At 40.7% G+C, this 15,387-nt stretch overlaps 1 protein-coding gene across 10 annotated transcripts in view; it reads right to left on the bottom strand.

Moving 5' to 3' along the window:
* The window catches only part of ppip5k2 (diphosphoinositol pentakisphosphate kinase 2), a 40,713-nt gene extending 28,660 nt beyond the window's left edge, over positions 1–12,053 (bottom strand). For 2 of the 10 annotated variants that reach the window (XM_053686699.1, XM_053686701.1), the window contains exons 1-5: positions 11,577–12,049; positions 4,980–5,350; positions 3,644–3,839; positions 1,206–1,296; positions 621–706 (exon numbers count right to left, since the gene is read on the bottom strand). In XM_053686699.1, the coding sequence (XP_053542674.1) occupies positions 621–706; positions 1,206–1,296; positions 3,644–3,839; positions 4,980–5,141 (535 nt within the window). In that variant the 5' untranslated portion in view covers positions 5,142–5,350; positions 11,577–12,049. Of the gene's footprint in view, positions 1–620; positions 707–1,205; positions 1,297–3,643; positions 3,840–4,979; positions 5,351–6,625; positions 7,352–10,833; positions 10,905–11,109; positions 11,537–11,576 lie in introns of those variants that run through there. The other 8 variants (XM_053686694.1, XM_053686695.1, XM_053686703.1 and 5 more) reach the window with 8 other exon arrangements.
* Between the last annotated feature and the right edge of the window lie 3,334 nt (positions 12,054–15,387).

Genomic DNA, 15,387 nt, shown 5'->3' with positions numbered 1-15,387 from the left:
AATGAAAAATGGCAGCATCTGGTCGTTGTTTTGTTACTGAAAAACCAAGTCTCATGAGTACAAACTCATGACAAGAGACAGAGAGACACAGAAAGAGGGCTAGAGAGTGGCAATGCATGACAGATGTTGCCATGGCACCAGCATTGTTACCACGGACACAGAATGGGTTGACTGACAAGACCTTTAGCTGCACAAAAAAAAACCCCCAAAAAACGAAACACATTTTTAATGGGAGAGAAGAACCAAATCCCTGACCCCCCATGGTGTTCCTTCTGCTAGCATGAACTTTATAACGCAACTGAAAGCGTAATTCAAATAGTTGTTTTGGTTCCTCTGGTGAGTTGCAGGTCATCAAAGGGGACAAACAAAGAGGCACCATTGATTTCAGACTCAGTAAACATTTAAAGCTAAATTAAACATTAAACATTTAAAGCTAAAGCTGAACGTGGGAGGGGAGGAACGACTTTATTCTGTAAAAGGTCTTCTCTGACATTTCACGACTGTGGTCAAACTAAACAGCTAAAGATCTTCACGTTTATAGGAGGAGTGTTAGTCATGAGTGTGTCATTTGTAGATATAAAAACACTGCTGCACAAAGTTCACAAAGCCATTATACAAACCTTCTGGTCTGGCTGGGTCTCTGTTAAGGACGGCGTAGCGTGGAAGCTGGATACCCTCTGCCTTCAGGATACGATACACTTCCCTCCTGTTCACCAAGAGTCACAACACAGAAAATATACAAGATGTGTAAAAATATTAAACATTTTGTATTCGGACAAAAATACATACTTTACTACAAGAAAAGATGACGCTTATCTGATGCATTTTGTTTAAATTATATTTTGCATGCCATGTATATGAATATATTAATAATCTTTTGTCTGTTATGTATATGCAAGTTAAAATAATTATATATAATAAAATATATCAAATGTAGGTGACAAAATGCACATATAGCTTTTGATATATTTTGATTTGCGGCGATGTGTTTGTGATTTGAAAGGACATGGCAGCAGCAGTCTCCCAGCAGTCCCCCACCTCCACTAAACAGATCAAAGATAAACACTGCAATCATAATCATGTTACACATGACCGCGACGACAGATGTTCCTGCTGTTAAACAAACCCAAACACTGCCTCAAAGGGGAGCCTGGTTCTGCCTGTCATGTAGTTTTTAGCAAAGCTTCTGCGCTTTTGAGGCTCACCTGTCCTGAATACAGTACTGCAGATCCAGATCATTGATCACAAATGGATTCCTGAGCTTTTCATAAGCTACAGCTTTGTCCAGTGGAAATCCTTTAAAAAGCAAAAACAAAAGACAGACACTGAACAATAACTTTATTGAAGTGCTTCAGCATTTTGAGTCTACAACCGCATCTAAAAGGGTTTTCAGTTACAGTAACCAGCGCACTGACACATCCCCTTTATTGAGAAAAGACAAGAAAACTGTTTACTCAAATTGTACATATAATGGAAGTCTAAGGGCAGTTGTTTGGCCATTCATAAGTATATATATGTGAAATATGTTTGTAGAATGAAATTATTTTTGTTTAGGAATTCTTCCCAAACAAAGCTCTTGCAGAAGAGCTCTTCTTCAAATTCATCTTTTGTAAATATACACAATATGGCCAAGTTTGTGGACCATCACACCCATATGTGCTTGTTGCACATCCCATTCCAGATTTAGTGCCCCTTTGCTGATAATAATAACCTCCATTCTTCTGGGAAGGCTTTCCACTAGATTTTGGAGAGTGGTAATTGCACGAAATGTCTCCAAGGCCCTTGCATTGTGTACAAGGTTACTGGAACAGGTCTGGGCTCCTTAATTCCAGTGAAAAGAATATTAACGCTACAGCAGACTTTCTATACAACTGTTTGCTTACAACTATGTGTCAACAGTTTGGGGATGAACCACATACATGTGTGATGGTCAGGTGACCACAAACTTTTGGCCTTAGTGTATATTGATGTCTATTTATTTTCCATAACTGCCCTTAGAATTCCACAGTTTTTTACTCCGGTCAGGAAAATGAGACAAAAAATCTTGTCAGTGGTGACTGCCCATATACAACAGATGTGTTGGATTTATTAGGGTACTATTGTAAAGCTTGGTTTTGACAAATACTTGTTGGATATGGGCATAAATCAAGTGTATGAGCATAAGTGGGGAATAATATGATCCGTTGGATGACAGACAGCATCAAGATTCCAACACTAGTTATTACGTTACTTACAAAAGCAAAACAAAAAACAAAACAGCAATTGTCTATTCATCTGGCACTGAAAAATAATCCGAATTGCACCATACTTCCTAACCCATAATCCCTGAGCCAAAAAAAACAACAATTTCATTCGCAATATTAAGCAGCTAAAGAACGTGTAAGAAAAAAAAATGCCTGCACAAAGGCATTAGAGGCATCTAGCACTAGAGAGAAAATCACACAAACTCCAATCCGAAAAGTCATCTGAAGCTGGTTCTGGCCTGTGTAATTTCAGTCTTGTAAAATTATAACTCAACACACTGTACAAGATCCCAGTCGTGTTCTAGAACAGTCTGTGAAGTAAGGTGTTCTATATATCAGATTATACAGTGCTAACCTGCAATGAAAGAAAATGATAAATTGATGCTAACTTCATCACTCCAGGATCATACAAATATAAGGGCCCATAAGTGAGCTTGAGATAAACATCTTTTTTTTCTGTCCATTAGCATGTTTCATTTATGTTTCTCCATTACCACTATATAAGAGTTCAATAGAAGTTTGATTTGTTTTTAAGGGTCTATATGCATTGGCACCTCCCTAGATTTCAGAACTCCTTCAGCAATATACGTCTTTATTTAATTATTCCTAGGTTTTGCTGAATATCGAAAGGAGATATATCATATCAGAGCCTCTGAGAGTTAAAAATCTCATTTGAAGACTCATCGCTTTTGACTGTGTTTAGTGTGTCTAACTATATTTCTTTGTGTTGTATTAGGTTTTTGAATTGTTTGGTATATAAAGCACTTTTGTCAACATATGCTGTTTGTAAATGTGCTATATAAATACGTGTTGTTGTGGTACTTCTTGTTCCTTGAGTTTCAGTGAGCATTGTGTGTCAGAGGGCACACACGGATTTTAATATCTCAAATGTCTTTGGTCGAAATGGTGCGAAATCAGTCATGAATGATCACATCGCATTATTTAAGACTGCTGATTTCATCTCATGATCAAAGAATGCTTTTTTTGCTTTGTTTTTTACAATGTTTGATTGGAAATCCAATTTTTACAGCATAAACTCCCCAATCTTAGAGAAAGTATGCTGGATATAGTAGATCAACAGCTCAAGTAAATGTTTACTTTCGGAGACCTGAGCCCAATGTTTACATTTCTTTCACATTAACTAAGCCATAAGACAAATATGGAAGAAAATGCAACTACAGAGACTAACAAAGATTCACAGCCCAGCTTTAACTTTGACTAGTCTAAATAAAGAGCATTTCCTATTTGTGATATTTTCTCATTCCTCATAAACACTCATCAAAACCTTGTTTGAACCAACCTTCCACAGCTGCAGGTATTTCATGGCCCCACACCATGAATGTAGGCAGTGTGTGAATGAAGTGTGCATGTGTGTGCAACACAAACATTACCCCACTCACCTTTGGAGTGGAATGAGATAAGACAGTCGCACAGTGGCCACTTCTCCACAGGCTCATTGAGGATAACCTCCTCCTCGAATGTGACCACCGTGATGTATTTGAAGAGACAAAGGCGCTCTAGGATCTCCTTCATCGGTTTGGACTTGGACTTCTTGGCCATGGCACAGATTCCCACCACTATCTGTCTCTCTGGAGGCTGCAGGGTAGAATGAACACTCCATTTTAGTGCTCAATTTAGTCCAACAATTTAAACTCAGCAGCTGGTAAAACACTCAAGAGGTCAGATGCTGTTGTCTGCTCTACGGGGCAACATTATGCTAAATAAATTTTTGGCATGCTGTGTTGGATTTTGCCAAATGCTTTTCTAGATACATAAATCAAGACAGTACGCAGGGCCAAAACAAACAAACAACATCTGTAATGTGCTTGATTGCCACAGAAAAGGAACAAAAGTTCACTTACAATGCAAATCTATGAGCAGATGTTGAGCACTGTCAATACAAGTTTAAAAAAAAAACAAAAAAAACAATGTGACTATATAACAATTTCAAAACTCCTATCTGCATGAAATAGACATTAGGCTGAAAGCACCCGACTATTCCTTTAACAACGATCACGTTACCTGGAATAGGGTCATAAACATGATTATAGACACACAGCATTGCATATTATCAGGGGTGGACAAATTAGTAGCCTGGGCTCCCAGGGCAAGATGTCCATACATGTCCGGGTTATTCGGTTTCTAACCAGACAAGCAGGCTAGAGGTGACTAGAACGCGCTCTTTCAACAACCAGAAAAGGAAAAAAACCCGCTATGGGTTTTCACAAAACTAATGTTTTTATTTGGTTTGTATATTTAAACAAAACACGATTCATGGTGTTCTGATGCACCTCAATGCTGCAACTACGGTGCATGCTACTTCTTCTGTATTTGACCGTGTATGTACACACACACACACACAACGGCTTTTACTTGTCAGAATAAATTGCTAGCACAACATGCGGTGTCCTCTAAGCTTTGGCCTCTACGTTCAATATGCTATCGTCCTATCTCGCCCCTAATTATCGCCGTTTGACGATAGCACTACCTGTGGCTCGGGAGGGATGGGAGGGGGCATGGCCAGTCACATGTAACTTGTGTCATGAACACAGGAGGATGGAGAGGACATGTGTCCCATGTCGAACAGCAGCTGAGATACTTATCAAATCAAGGGACTGGGCAACACATCAGAGCTTTCACTTACCTGTTAGGCTAATGAATTTAGGACTGGTCCACCTCTGTATATGAAGACAGCTACAATAATTATGCACATGCAGAATTATTAATCCAACATACCGAGTCGTACTCTTCCTCATCCACATCCTCGTCTTCCTCCTCGACGTTCTCGTAGAGGCAGTCGTAGCCCAGCACTCGGCCTGGGTCTAGCAGCTCCTCTCCTTCGCCATCATCAGCACCAACGAAGAAGCGAGGGTGATCAGCATCCTCGCTCTCCGACATGTCTCGGTCTCGCTTTGCCTCGTGCCTTCTGCGCCACGGTGCCAAGTCAAACCCCCGTGCTATGCGCCACCCTTCGTCCCAACAGGGCAGGAGGAGAATGGCACAGCTCCTGGCGCCGGTTCATAAGCCGGCTCAGTTAAAAGGGCCGAGTCGGCTCGCCTCTCCCTTGTTCCTGTTCTTCACAGCCAGCCATCAGAACATTCTTCACCCTGATTTAAAAAAACACAACATCATTTATATCAACAGAAACAGTTCCCAGAACCTCTCTCAGAGCAGGCTCAAGAGAAGATTTCCTTATTCCTATCAGGCGTGGCGGACTAATCACACCATCTCTGCGACAAGGAATTCCACTGAAGTTAAAACGTGAATGTGTTAAAATGCAGCGAGATAACAGAAGCAGGCCTATATGAAAATTCATTATATCACCACAACAAGAAAATCATAGAGACTGAGTGCCATAAACCACCATTTAATACAGTGCTGTGAAAAAGTATTAGTACTTTGTCTGTTTTTGTGTCTCTCATAGGAACTGGTTCTAGATCTTCAAACAAAACACAACATAAAGCAATACACAATACAGTTTTCATTTATTATTTATCCAACATCCATCACCCATGTGAAAAACTAACTGCCCCCTTAAACTTCGAATCTGGCTATGCCACCCTAAGCAGCGATAACTGCAAACAAACACTTCAGATAACTGGAGATCAGTCCTTCAATTACTTCTAGGACTTATCGTATCCGGATTCGTACAGATGCTTCAGAATGAATTCCAGACCTTTCAATGACTTTTCAAGCACTATTTCTTTTGTTTTAAAGGACTATACAAGATGTCTTTGGCTTTTTTGTGACTTCCTGGATGAGTATTTACTGTGCTCTTGGAGGAAATCTGGAAATTTGGACACTTCTGGGAAGGTTCAATACTGTGCTGAGTTTTTCCATTTGGAGATAATGGCTCTCATTGTGGTTCCTTTGAATCCCAGAGCCTTTGAAATAGCTTTGTAACTCTTCCCCGACTGATGTATTTCAATCACCTTCTTCCTCATCATTTCTGGAATTGCTTTCAATGTTGGTATAGTGTGTTACTGGGTAAAACCCCCAGGCAAATTCCCTGTTTAAAAATGCACAGACATGCCAGCTGGCTTGTGTAATGGCCAGCCCATGTCTGGGTTAGCTATGCTGTTTTTCTCTCATTCTCACGACTGAGGCCATTTACAGCATAATTTGCCTTATTTCTTCATCCATGAACTGTAGCCATGTATCTAACGCTATAGCCTGTGCTTGTACAAATGAACCCACACACAAGATATGACGTTAAATCCAAAATATTTGGGAGTTGGGAAGTAAGACAAAAATAAGAAGATTGTGCGCTGGAATGAAAACACTCTGAATTAAAGTTTCTATTTGGGAACTGATGAGGATGATTATGTTTTTGGTTGCATTTCTGTTCCTAGCAAAATACTATCCTTTACCATTTCCTGTACCTCAGATACAGCCCTGAAACAAAGAGGCAAAATCACACTGGACTCATCTCTGGCTTCATCTTCAGTATCCTGAGAAGGCGCGCGCGCACACACACACACACACACACACCCAGGGGCTGTTAGGCATAACCCATCTACCCATCTAGTATGGTAAAGTATGCACACACACACATACACAGGAACATTTCAGACTGCAGGATTAAAGCAGAGTTCTTACTGAAATATCCAGCAGCAAAGAAAGCATTCAGCTCTTAAATGCGCACCAGTACACTGACAGCATTCACTGACATTTTCTTGGAATAACCTGAGACTTCATTCTTCTGCATTTGACATTTCAGTTTCAATACTCACGTTCACTGCCAACAAAGACTTAGTGGGAAAACCCAACAAAAAGGGCAGGTCAACCTGAAAGCATCGACTAACAGAGGCCGTTTATAAAATGCAGACATCGTGGTAATTTTTTTTTTTTTTTTAGCAGAATCAAGTAGAACAGACTGAAAGGCAAGAGACATACGGAAACACGTGTCTCAAAACTGATCATGGAAACTTATCAACCTGAACTGTTAAAGTTACTGTCTTCCCTTACTCTATAGCAGCACCTGTACACCTGCGCGTTCATACAGTCGTCTAATCGGCCAATCGTGTGGCAGCAGCGTGATGCAAAAAAAATCATGCAGATGCAGGACAAGAGCTTCAGTTAATGTTCACATCAAAATGAAGAAAAAGTGCGATCTCTGTGACTTTGATCGTGGCACGGATGTTAGTACCAGATGCGCTGGTTTGAGTATTTCAGAATCAACTGATCTGGGATTTTCACACAAACACACACAAAACACAGCATGGTGCGAAAAACAGAAAACATTGAGTGAGCGACAGCTGTGCGTGTGGAAATGCCTTGTTGATGAGAGGTCCGAGGAAAACGGCTTGATTGGTTCGAGCTGCCAGGAAGGATACAGTAACTCATATCACTGTTCACAACTGTGATGTGCAGAAAAGCATCTCCGAATGCAGAAAACATCACACTTTGAGGTGAATGAGCTACGACAGCAGAAGACCAAATCAGGATCCACTCCTGTCAAAAAAAGAACAGGAATCGGAGGCGATCATGCGCACAGACTCACCCAAACTGGACAGATGAAGATTTGAAGAAAATCACTCAGTCTTTTTCTCATTTCCAACTGCCCAGTGTGGGTGAGTCTGTGTGAGTGCTTTACTTGAGTTACTATAGATTTCCCGTCAGCTCAGACCAGTCTGGTCATTCTCCTCTGACCTCTCTCGTAAACAAGGTGTTTCAGCCTGCAGACCTTCCCCACACGGGATGTTTTTTTTTTGTTTCGTTTTTCACATCACTCGATGAAAACTCTAGAGACTGTCGTGTGTGAAAATCCCAGGAGAGCAGCAATTTCTGAAATTCTCAAACCAGCCCATCTGGCACCAACATCCATGCCATTGCTAAAGTCACAGAGCACACATATTTCCTGCATTCTGATGTGAACATTAACTGTAGCTCTTGACCTCTGCCTTCATGATTTTATGCTTTGTGCTGCTGATACATGATTGGCTGATTAGATAACTGCATGAATGAGCATGAGTGTTCCTAATAAAGTGGACTGTGAGTGTAAGTTACTGTAGAAACAAGACCATATTAGACTGAGTGCATTCATATAAACCTGTGGTTTGAATTACAGCCGGCACTACTGTCAAAGATGCTCTTATGGAAAAAGAAAGATCGATAACTTCTGACCAATCAGGTTCCTCTTAAGATGGAACCCGTCCTCGTCTGGGTGACATCGGATAATGTGCTTATAAATCATTACACTTATACAACTGTATACTATCGAGTCAGTGCTAAGTGTGTTGGAAAGATCTTCAGTAAAAGCATTCAGCAATTCTAAATATCGAGTATCGCAGGGTTGGGCGATATATCGATATCGTGATAAATGATTACACGATACACTTTTCTGAGATACTGTGAAATATTTCTTTAAATGATTTTAATAATTACAAATGAAACGGATGCCGTTGATTTGAAGTAATTATTTATAAATGATTTTCTTCTTTGTCTTTGTAGGCATTAAAGAAAAGTACCATCAAAACATTTGTTTGTTTATTTTACTACTGTTTGGCAGATGGTTTGTTAGCTAAATTATATGTAAAGAATAACTGACTCCGGTCCATTGAATTGTTAGATAATAATGCACATCATGAGGCGGTAATGCAGCCACGAGGAGAAGCGGCGTGACCGTTACCCCTCTCTCTCTGTCTCTCTCTCCAGTAACTGCGGGGGTGCATATAACTGGTGCACGTGCGTGACCGAAATTAAAAATGCGGAGGGTTAACTAGCCTAGACCACTCATTTGCGTACCAATAGCTGTAAATGCACAGTCACCGTCGAACTGTAATACTGAGAGAGATATTCAAAAAACAACAGACATTAAGCAACTTCTTTGGCATTCTGCCAACTCAGAAGAAACGTCAGATCAAACTCGTGCTAGCTATCGGACAGTTCACTCTTTTGCTTGATGGAGAAGGCCAGCACAGGAATCACACCATTTCCAATGCTGATGCTGACAGGGACAAAACTGATTTGCTCAGAGGTTTAACTGGTGAGTTGGATCTCTAAAGTCATGTGATCATTTTTTTAGTTTTTTGATCCTGCCTCAAGAAATGCAAGACCTCCACATGACAACACGACTATCAGCACCATTCTCAATAAATATGAGGCCATCTTGCCTCTTGACAGAGACACAACTATAAAAGAATGGATGCGTTTAAAGCGAGCAGGAAACCGCTTGGCAGCATCCTCTGTGTATGATTTAGTCACGGTAGTTAACAGAAGCAATCCAGATTGTTACTCCAATATCTACAAGGTACTAAAGTTGTCCCGTACTATTCCTTCCTTTGAGCAATGCAGCTCGTGAGAGGGGTTTTTCACATTTCAACATCATAAAAAACAAGTACAGATCCCGTCTCTCAGCCCTGATGCGCGTCCACTTGTCCCCAGAAACATTTAACCCAAATTAATTTTGTCGTTGCTTACTTATTTGCTTACTGTACGATTAAAACTGTGTCATTTTGTTTTGTTTAACCTTTCCGTTATTTCCATTAACTTGCCGGAGTGATTTTTTAGCTGTGCATTGAACTGAAAATTAATCACACACATTCAGAACATCTGTCAGCCAATCAGAAGCAAGATCTCAGCGGCGCTGTGGTCTAAACAATCAGTACGTTTACATGGACAACAATAATCCGATATTAACCCGATACTCTTATTAAGAAACTAGCATGTAACAGGCGATTACTGATGACCTTAATCCGATTAAAGTCATACTCGAAGTAAACATAAATCGAATTAAGACATGTGGAGTATTCTTGTTTTAGTCATATTATTGTAGTGTATTACAGACATGTAAACACCTTAATCACACTATTAACACCGTGTAGGAGTTTTCACTGCATTTTGCGACAGGACACGATCACACACGGCAGCGCTCAACCGTTTGTCCGCAAACAAGACAGCGCGTCTGCGTCCCAAACCGCGTACTTACCTACTATATAGTAGGCGAAATACATGTATTTTAGCTACTATATAGTAGGTAAGTACGCGGTTTGGGACGCAGCCCACAGCTTCAAGCAGTCGTCTATTTGCACATAAAGCATGACAAATAATTAACTGCACTTGAGGCTTTTAAAATAAAAAATTAAACACCCCAAAACTGTATACGGTACCATAATGAAGACGAACTGTATGTTGATACGTGAAATTCTGGAGGGACGTCAGACACCATGGCGCAGTGACGTAATGACGTGTGCTGTTAATCGATCTATGTTCTATAACATGTAAAATGGGAACATGAAAGGAATATTCTAAAAGCAACTCATGAAAACACCTTAATCACAATATTGTTTTATTCAGAATAAGGTCAATAATTACATTACTGCTGTCCATGTAAACGTAGTCAGAGATATGCATCTCATTTCGTAGAAACGTCCTCAAGTATTCCTATATGACGTTTTTTTCATATCGCCCAGCCCTAGTGTACCATATTACAATATGATTTTCTTCTCCAAATCACACACGATTCTGTTTATCTAAACCACTTCGGTACTTTAAATCACCGTATAGACTTCACAGCACTAATCAAGTAACGATGAATTCTCAAAAGACCTACAGCTGGACTCAAGCTTGTCAAAACAAGAAGGATTACCAAAACACAGGCACGGTCGGTGACTCTCCGTGACCAACGACGCTGACCATCTGTCACTGGAACCTGTCAGTCTGATAACAGTCCAAAAACACACACAGAGGGAATACAAGCCTTCAGACATGGCACACAAAAGCATCACCTAAACCTAAACACGCCGGAAATTCAATCAATCAATCAATATATATATATATATATATATATATATATATATATATATATATATATATATATATATATATATATATATATATAAATAAAATAAACCCTCTAACGTACTCTTAAACTCTCTGAATTTTTGCTGTGTTTTGAGTCTGCTTACATCCTCAGTGAGTTTGAATTTCATTTGTTTAGTGGCATCAGCACACCAAAGCACCCTGAAGTCATTTCCTGCAGTGAGTAAGACTGAACAAATCCAGAAACATTTATTTCTCTCTTCAGGAGCTGACACCAAATGATAAGGACAGACTGAGCATCATTTATTTACATGAATAAAAGGAGTCTCCACTGTGTTTACAGCAACACACACAAATAACGCGCCATTATTATAAGTCAAGGCATATTATAATATCGTATAATATTACATATTCAGAAATGAAAGACAGTAATGTAGCGTGAACATGTCTCTGTGTGATGTAAAGCAGAGGAAAGAGATGAAACTTCCTCCCTGCAGTTTAACCTGACATTGTTTTCCGTTTCCAAACATGCTCTCTGAACAAGAAACGACAGCTAGCTCTTTCACTTACCTTTTGCTGCATTAATAGCGGGCCTTTTATATTTATTTATTTATCTATCTATCTATCTATATATCTTGGTACTTTTCAGAAATCCTACTTCTCAGCTCGGTTTCAAACATTAGCTGAACCCTGAAACCGGCTAGCACAAGGAGCTGAAGGTAAATATGTAAAGCTAGCGTTAGTTAGCCAGCTGTAACCCTCAGCTTAGCCTCGCTAACGGAACTACTAATATATTTTATTGTTTTAAAATAAAATAAAAATAAAAATAAAAAACTTGAGTGCGGTTCTGAGCTTCGTGCGCGTTTTATTACTGCGCCCGTTTTATTGCAGTCGGAGTATCCTCCTTTCCGAGCAGCAGCTAACGGCTAAAGCTCCTGCACGCGACTTTTCAAAGAACCGCATCAAAAAGCGAGACAGCAAGTGGCACGGAGTGACGTCACGGCGTGGCGGTGTGACATCAGCAGCGACGAGGAAACAACCGGAAGCGGCGGACATGATCAACTAGGGTCGATATACAGCATCATTTTATAGCTAAAGGTTTGTGGATTTCTAACCAGATTGTTGTCCCAAAGCACATGACTGTGTATAGGATGTCTTTGGATGCTGTAGAGGCTTCAGCTTGACAGTGCCCCTGTGCAGAAAGTGAGGTCCCATGATGACATGGTTTGCCAAAGTTGGAGTGGAAGAACTGGAGAGTCATGGTCTGGTAAATGGTCTGCTTTTATCCAAAGCGCTTTACACTGTGTCTCATTCACCCATTTACACACACACACACACACAAACACACCAATGGGAGCAGAGCTGCCATGCAAGGCGCTAACTTGCCATCGGGAGCAACTTGGGGTTCAGCGTCTTGCCCAGGGACACTTCGGCATGTGGAGTCATGTGGGTCAGGAATTGAACCGCCAACCATACGATTAGTGTACAACCCGCTCTACCACCTGAGCCACAGCCGCAGAGTGTCCTACACAGAGTCCTAACCTCAACCCCAATGAACACCTTTGGGATGAACTGGAACGCCGAATGCACCCCAGACCTCCTCGCCTAACATCAGTGCACGATCTTGTGGCTGAATGAGCCACAGCCATGCTCCAAAATCTAGTATAAAGCCTTCCCAGAAGAAGGGAGGTTATTATTATATTATACATCTGGAATGGGATGATCAAAAAGCACATATGGGTGTGACGATCAGGTGTCCACAGACTTTTGGCCATGTAGAGAATCAGGCTCTCCAGTAGATTTTGAAATGTGGCTGTGAAGATTTGTGCCCATTCATCCACAGGACAGACTCTGATGTCAGGTGAGGAGACCTGGGGTCCAGTTGGTGTCCCAGAGTATCCCAAAGTTGATCTGTGGGGTTGAGGTCAGGGATCTCTGCAGGATACTCGAGTTATTCCACTCCAGCTTTGTCAATCGATGCCATCATGGGCCTCACTTTGTGCACAGGGGCATTGTCATGCTGGAACATGTTCGGGCCCTTTAGTTCCATTAAAGTGAAATTGTAATGCTGCAGCATACAAAGACAATTGTGTGCTTCCAACTTTTTAGTAACAGTTTGGGGAAGACCCACATATGGGTGTGATGGGCAGGTGTCCGCATACTTTTGACCATATCGTGTATAAAGCACTGAAACTGGACATGCATTCCATACATTTTTAATAAACATATCTTTAGAGAAAGCATCACCATGTTCATAATTACATGATTTTCTTTGTTAAATAACAGCAGATTTTCTTAAATCCATTCCTTAATCCAAGGGTTATAAATCCATCTCCAAACAATTTCAAATCCACCATTCTACAATGAGAAGGATTGTTTACATATGGACAGTTGCTAGTCTTCCCTGGAGTGGGTGTCCCAGCAAATTCAGTCCAAGGTCAGACCGTTTAATGCTCAGAGATTTGAAGCAAAACCCAAGAGCTACACCTACAGGCCTCCTGTAAGCACATGAAATGTTTATGTTCATAACAGCACAATCAGAAAAAGACTGAGCAAGTGTGGCTGTCCTGGACGGGTAGCTAGGAAGAAGCCCATTCTCTTCAAAAAAAAAAAAAGTTAAGGAGCACAACTCAGGTTTGCAAAATTGAATCTGAACAAACCACAAAAGTTCTGGAACAATTTCCTTTGGTCTGATGAGACCAAGGTTGGAGATGTTTGGTCATCATGCGCAGCGCCGTGTTTGGCCAAAACCAAACACAGCATATCACCACAAACACCTCATACCAGTCCATAAGAAGGTTTTTTTTTTTTTGCAGTGGCTTTTTTCAAAATTGACGATGCAATTTGTCTTTTATGATTTTCCTTCTACAATCACAAAATCTGTCATACTAACTGTCACGCTTGGTGCTGGAGGGAAGCGATTTGTGCTCATTTTGCAGCCACAGGACCTGGGAACATTGACACAATGATGAACTCCACTTTGTATGAGAATATTCGAGACAAATCTGAGGCCATCTCTCCAGCAGCTTAACCTGGGCCAAAATTGGTTCGTGCAACAGAACAAATGATCCCAAACACACCAGCAAATCGACCTCTGAACGGCTAAAGAAGAAAACAAATCAAGGTGTTTGAATGGCCAAGTCAACGTCCAGACCTCAACCCCAGTGAGATGCTGTGGGAGGGATCTTAAGAGAGCATTAAATGAATGCTTTCAAACATGAATGAACTGAAGCACTGTTGTAAAGAAGAGTGGGCTAGAATTTCTCCAGAACGATGTGAGAGGCGGATAAACTCCTACAGAAAATGTTTACTTCAGGTTATTGATGCTAAAAGTGGTTCTATATGTTTCTGAATTACAGTGTGTACTTATTTTATCCTGCCTTTTTTCTGAATGTTGGTTTGGGTTTGGGGGGGGGGTACATATTGAAATCTGTTGTGTTTGTTGTTGTTGTTGTTGTTGTTGTTGTTGTTATCGCCTGAGTTATTGGTTTGTTTATAGAAGCTGGTGAGGACCACAGAAATGTTATTTAGGCTCTGATACATGAAAAAATACAACTGAAGGAGGGTGTACTTTCTTTTTTTCCCCCCATGACTGTAGCTGAAATAACTTACAGTTAGTTCTATGCCTTGGTTCAACTGTTTGGTGCTTTGTGTGTTTACTCACTACTCCGAGTTAACTAACATTTAAGGCACATACTTAAGATAGATGAGGGATGATCTGTTTTTGGGGTTGTTGTTGGCAAGCATCAGTGTTTTAATTGATGCAGGCAGCTACAGGAGGCCACAGCACACAGTAGACGAGGCCAGTGGAGGGAACAGAGTAATGAGGTGATGTGGGAGAACTTAAGAAGATTGAAAAGAAGTCATGCAGCTGCGTTATGGATCAGTTGCAGCAGTTGGATGGCACACAGGGGAAGACCTGGCAGGAGACAGTGGCAGCGGTTGTATCTCAGGCTGACAAGGGACTGAACAGTGTTTCTTTTTGTATTTGTTTTGTCTTATGAACTTTTCTATAGTTTTAAACTGGAACTGTATTAGGAATGCATCAAGGAGTTTGTGATTTAGAATGATCTTGTTTATTGTTCATGTGGTAAGAATATTCCATTCAATTCAATTTTTATTTGTGTAGCGCTTTTAACAATGGGCATTGTCTCGAAGCAGCTTTACAGAAACAAATAAACACAGGATACAGATTTTAAGTGTGTGGATTTACCCCTATTGAACAAGCCGGTGGTGACGGTGGTTAGGAAAAACTCCCTGAGATGATATGAGGAAGAAACCTTGAGAGGAACCAGACTCAGATGGGAATCCACCGGATAGTGTGAAAGTAAAAGAACGTTCATTATGGTTTTAATATGAAGTCTGTTTGTTGAACTAGTCC

The sequence above is a fragment of the Ictalurus punctatus genome, chromosome 16 (assembly GCF_001660625.3).
Source record: "Ictalurus punctatus breed USDA103 chromosome 16, Coco_2.0, whole genome shotgun sequence".
Taxonomy (NCBI): domain Eukaryota; kingdom Metazoa; phylum Chordata; class Actinopteri; order Siluriformes; family Ictaluridae; genus Ictalurus; species Ictalurus punctatus.
The sequence above is the reverse complement of the archived record's forward strand: the minus strand, read 5'-3'. Positions and strand labels throughout refer to the sequence as shown.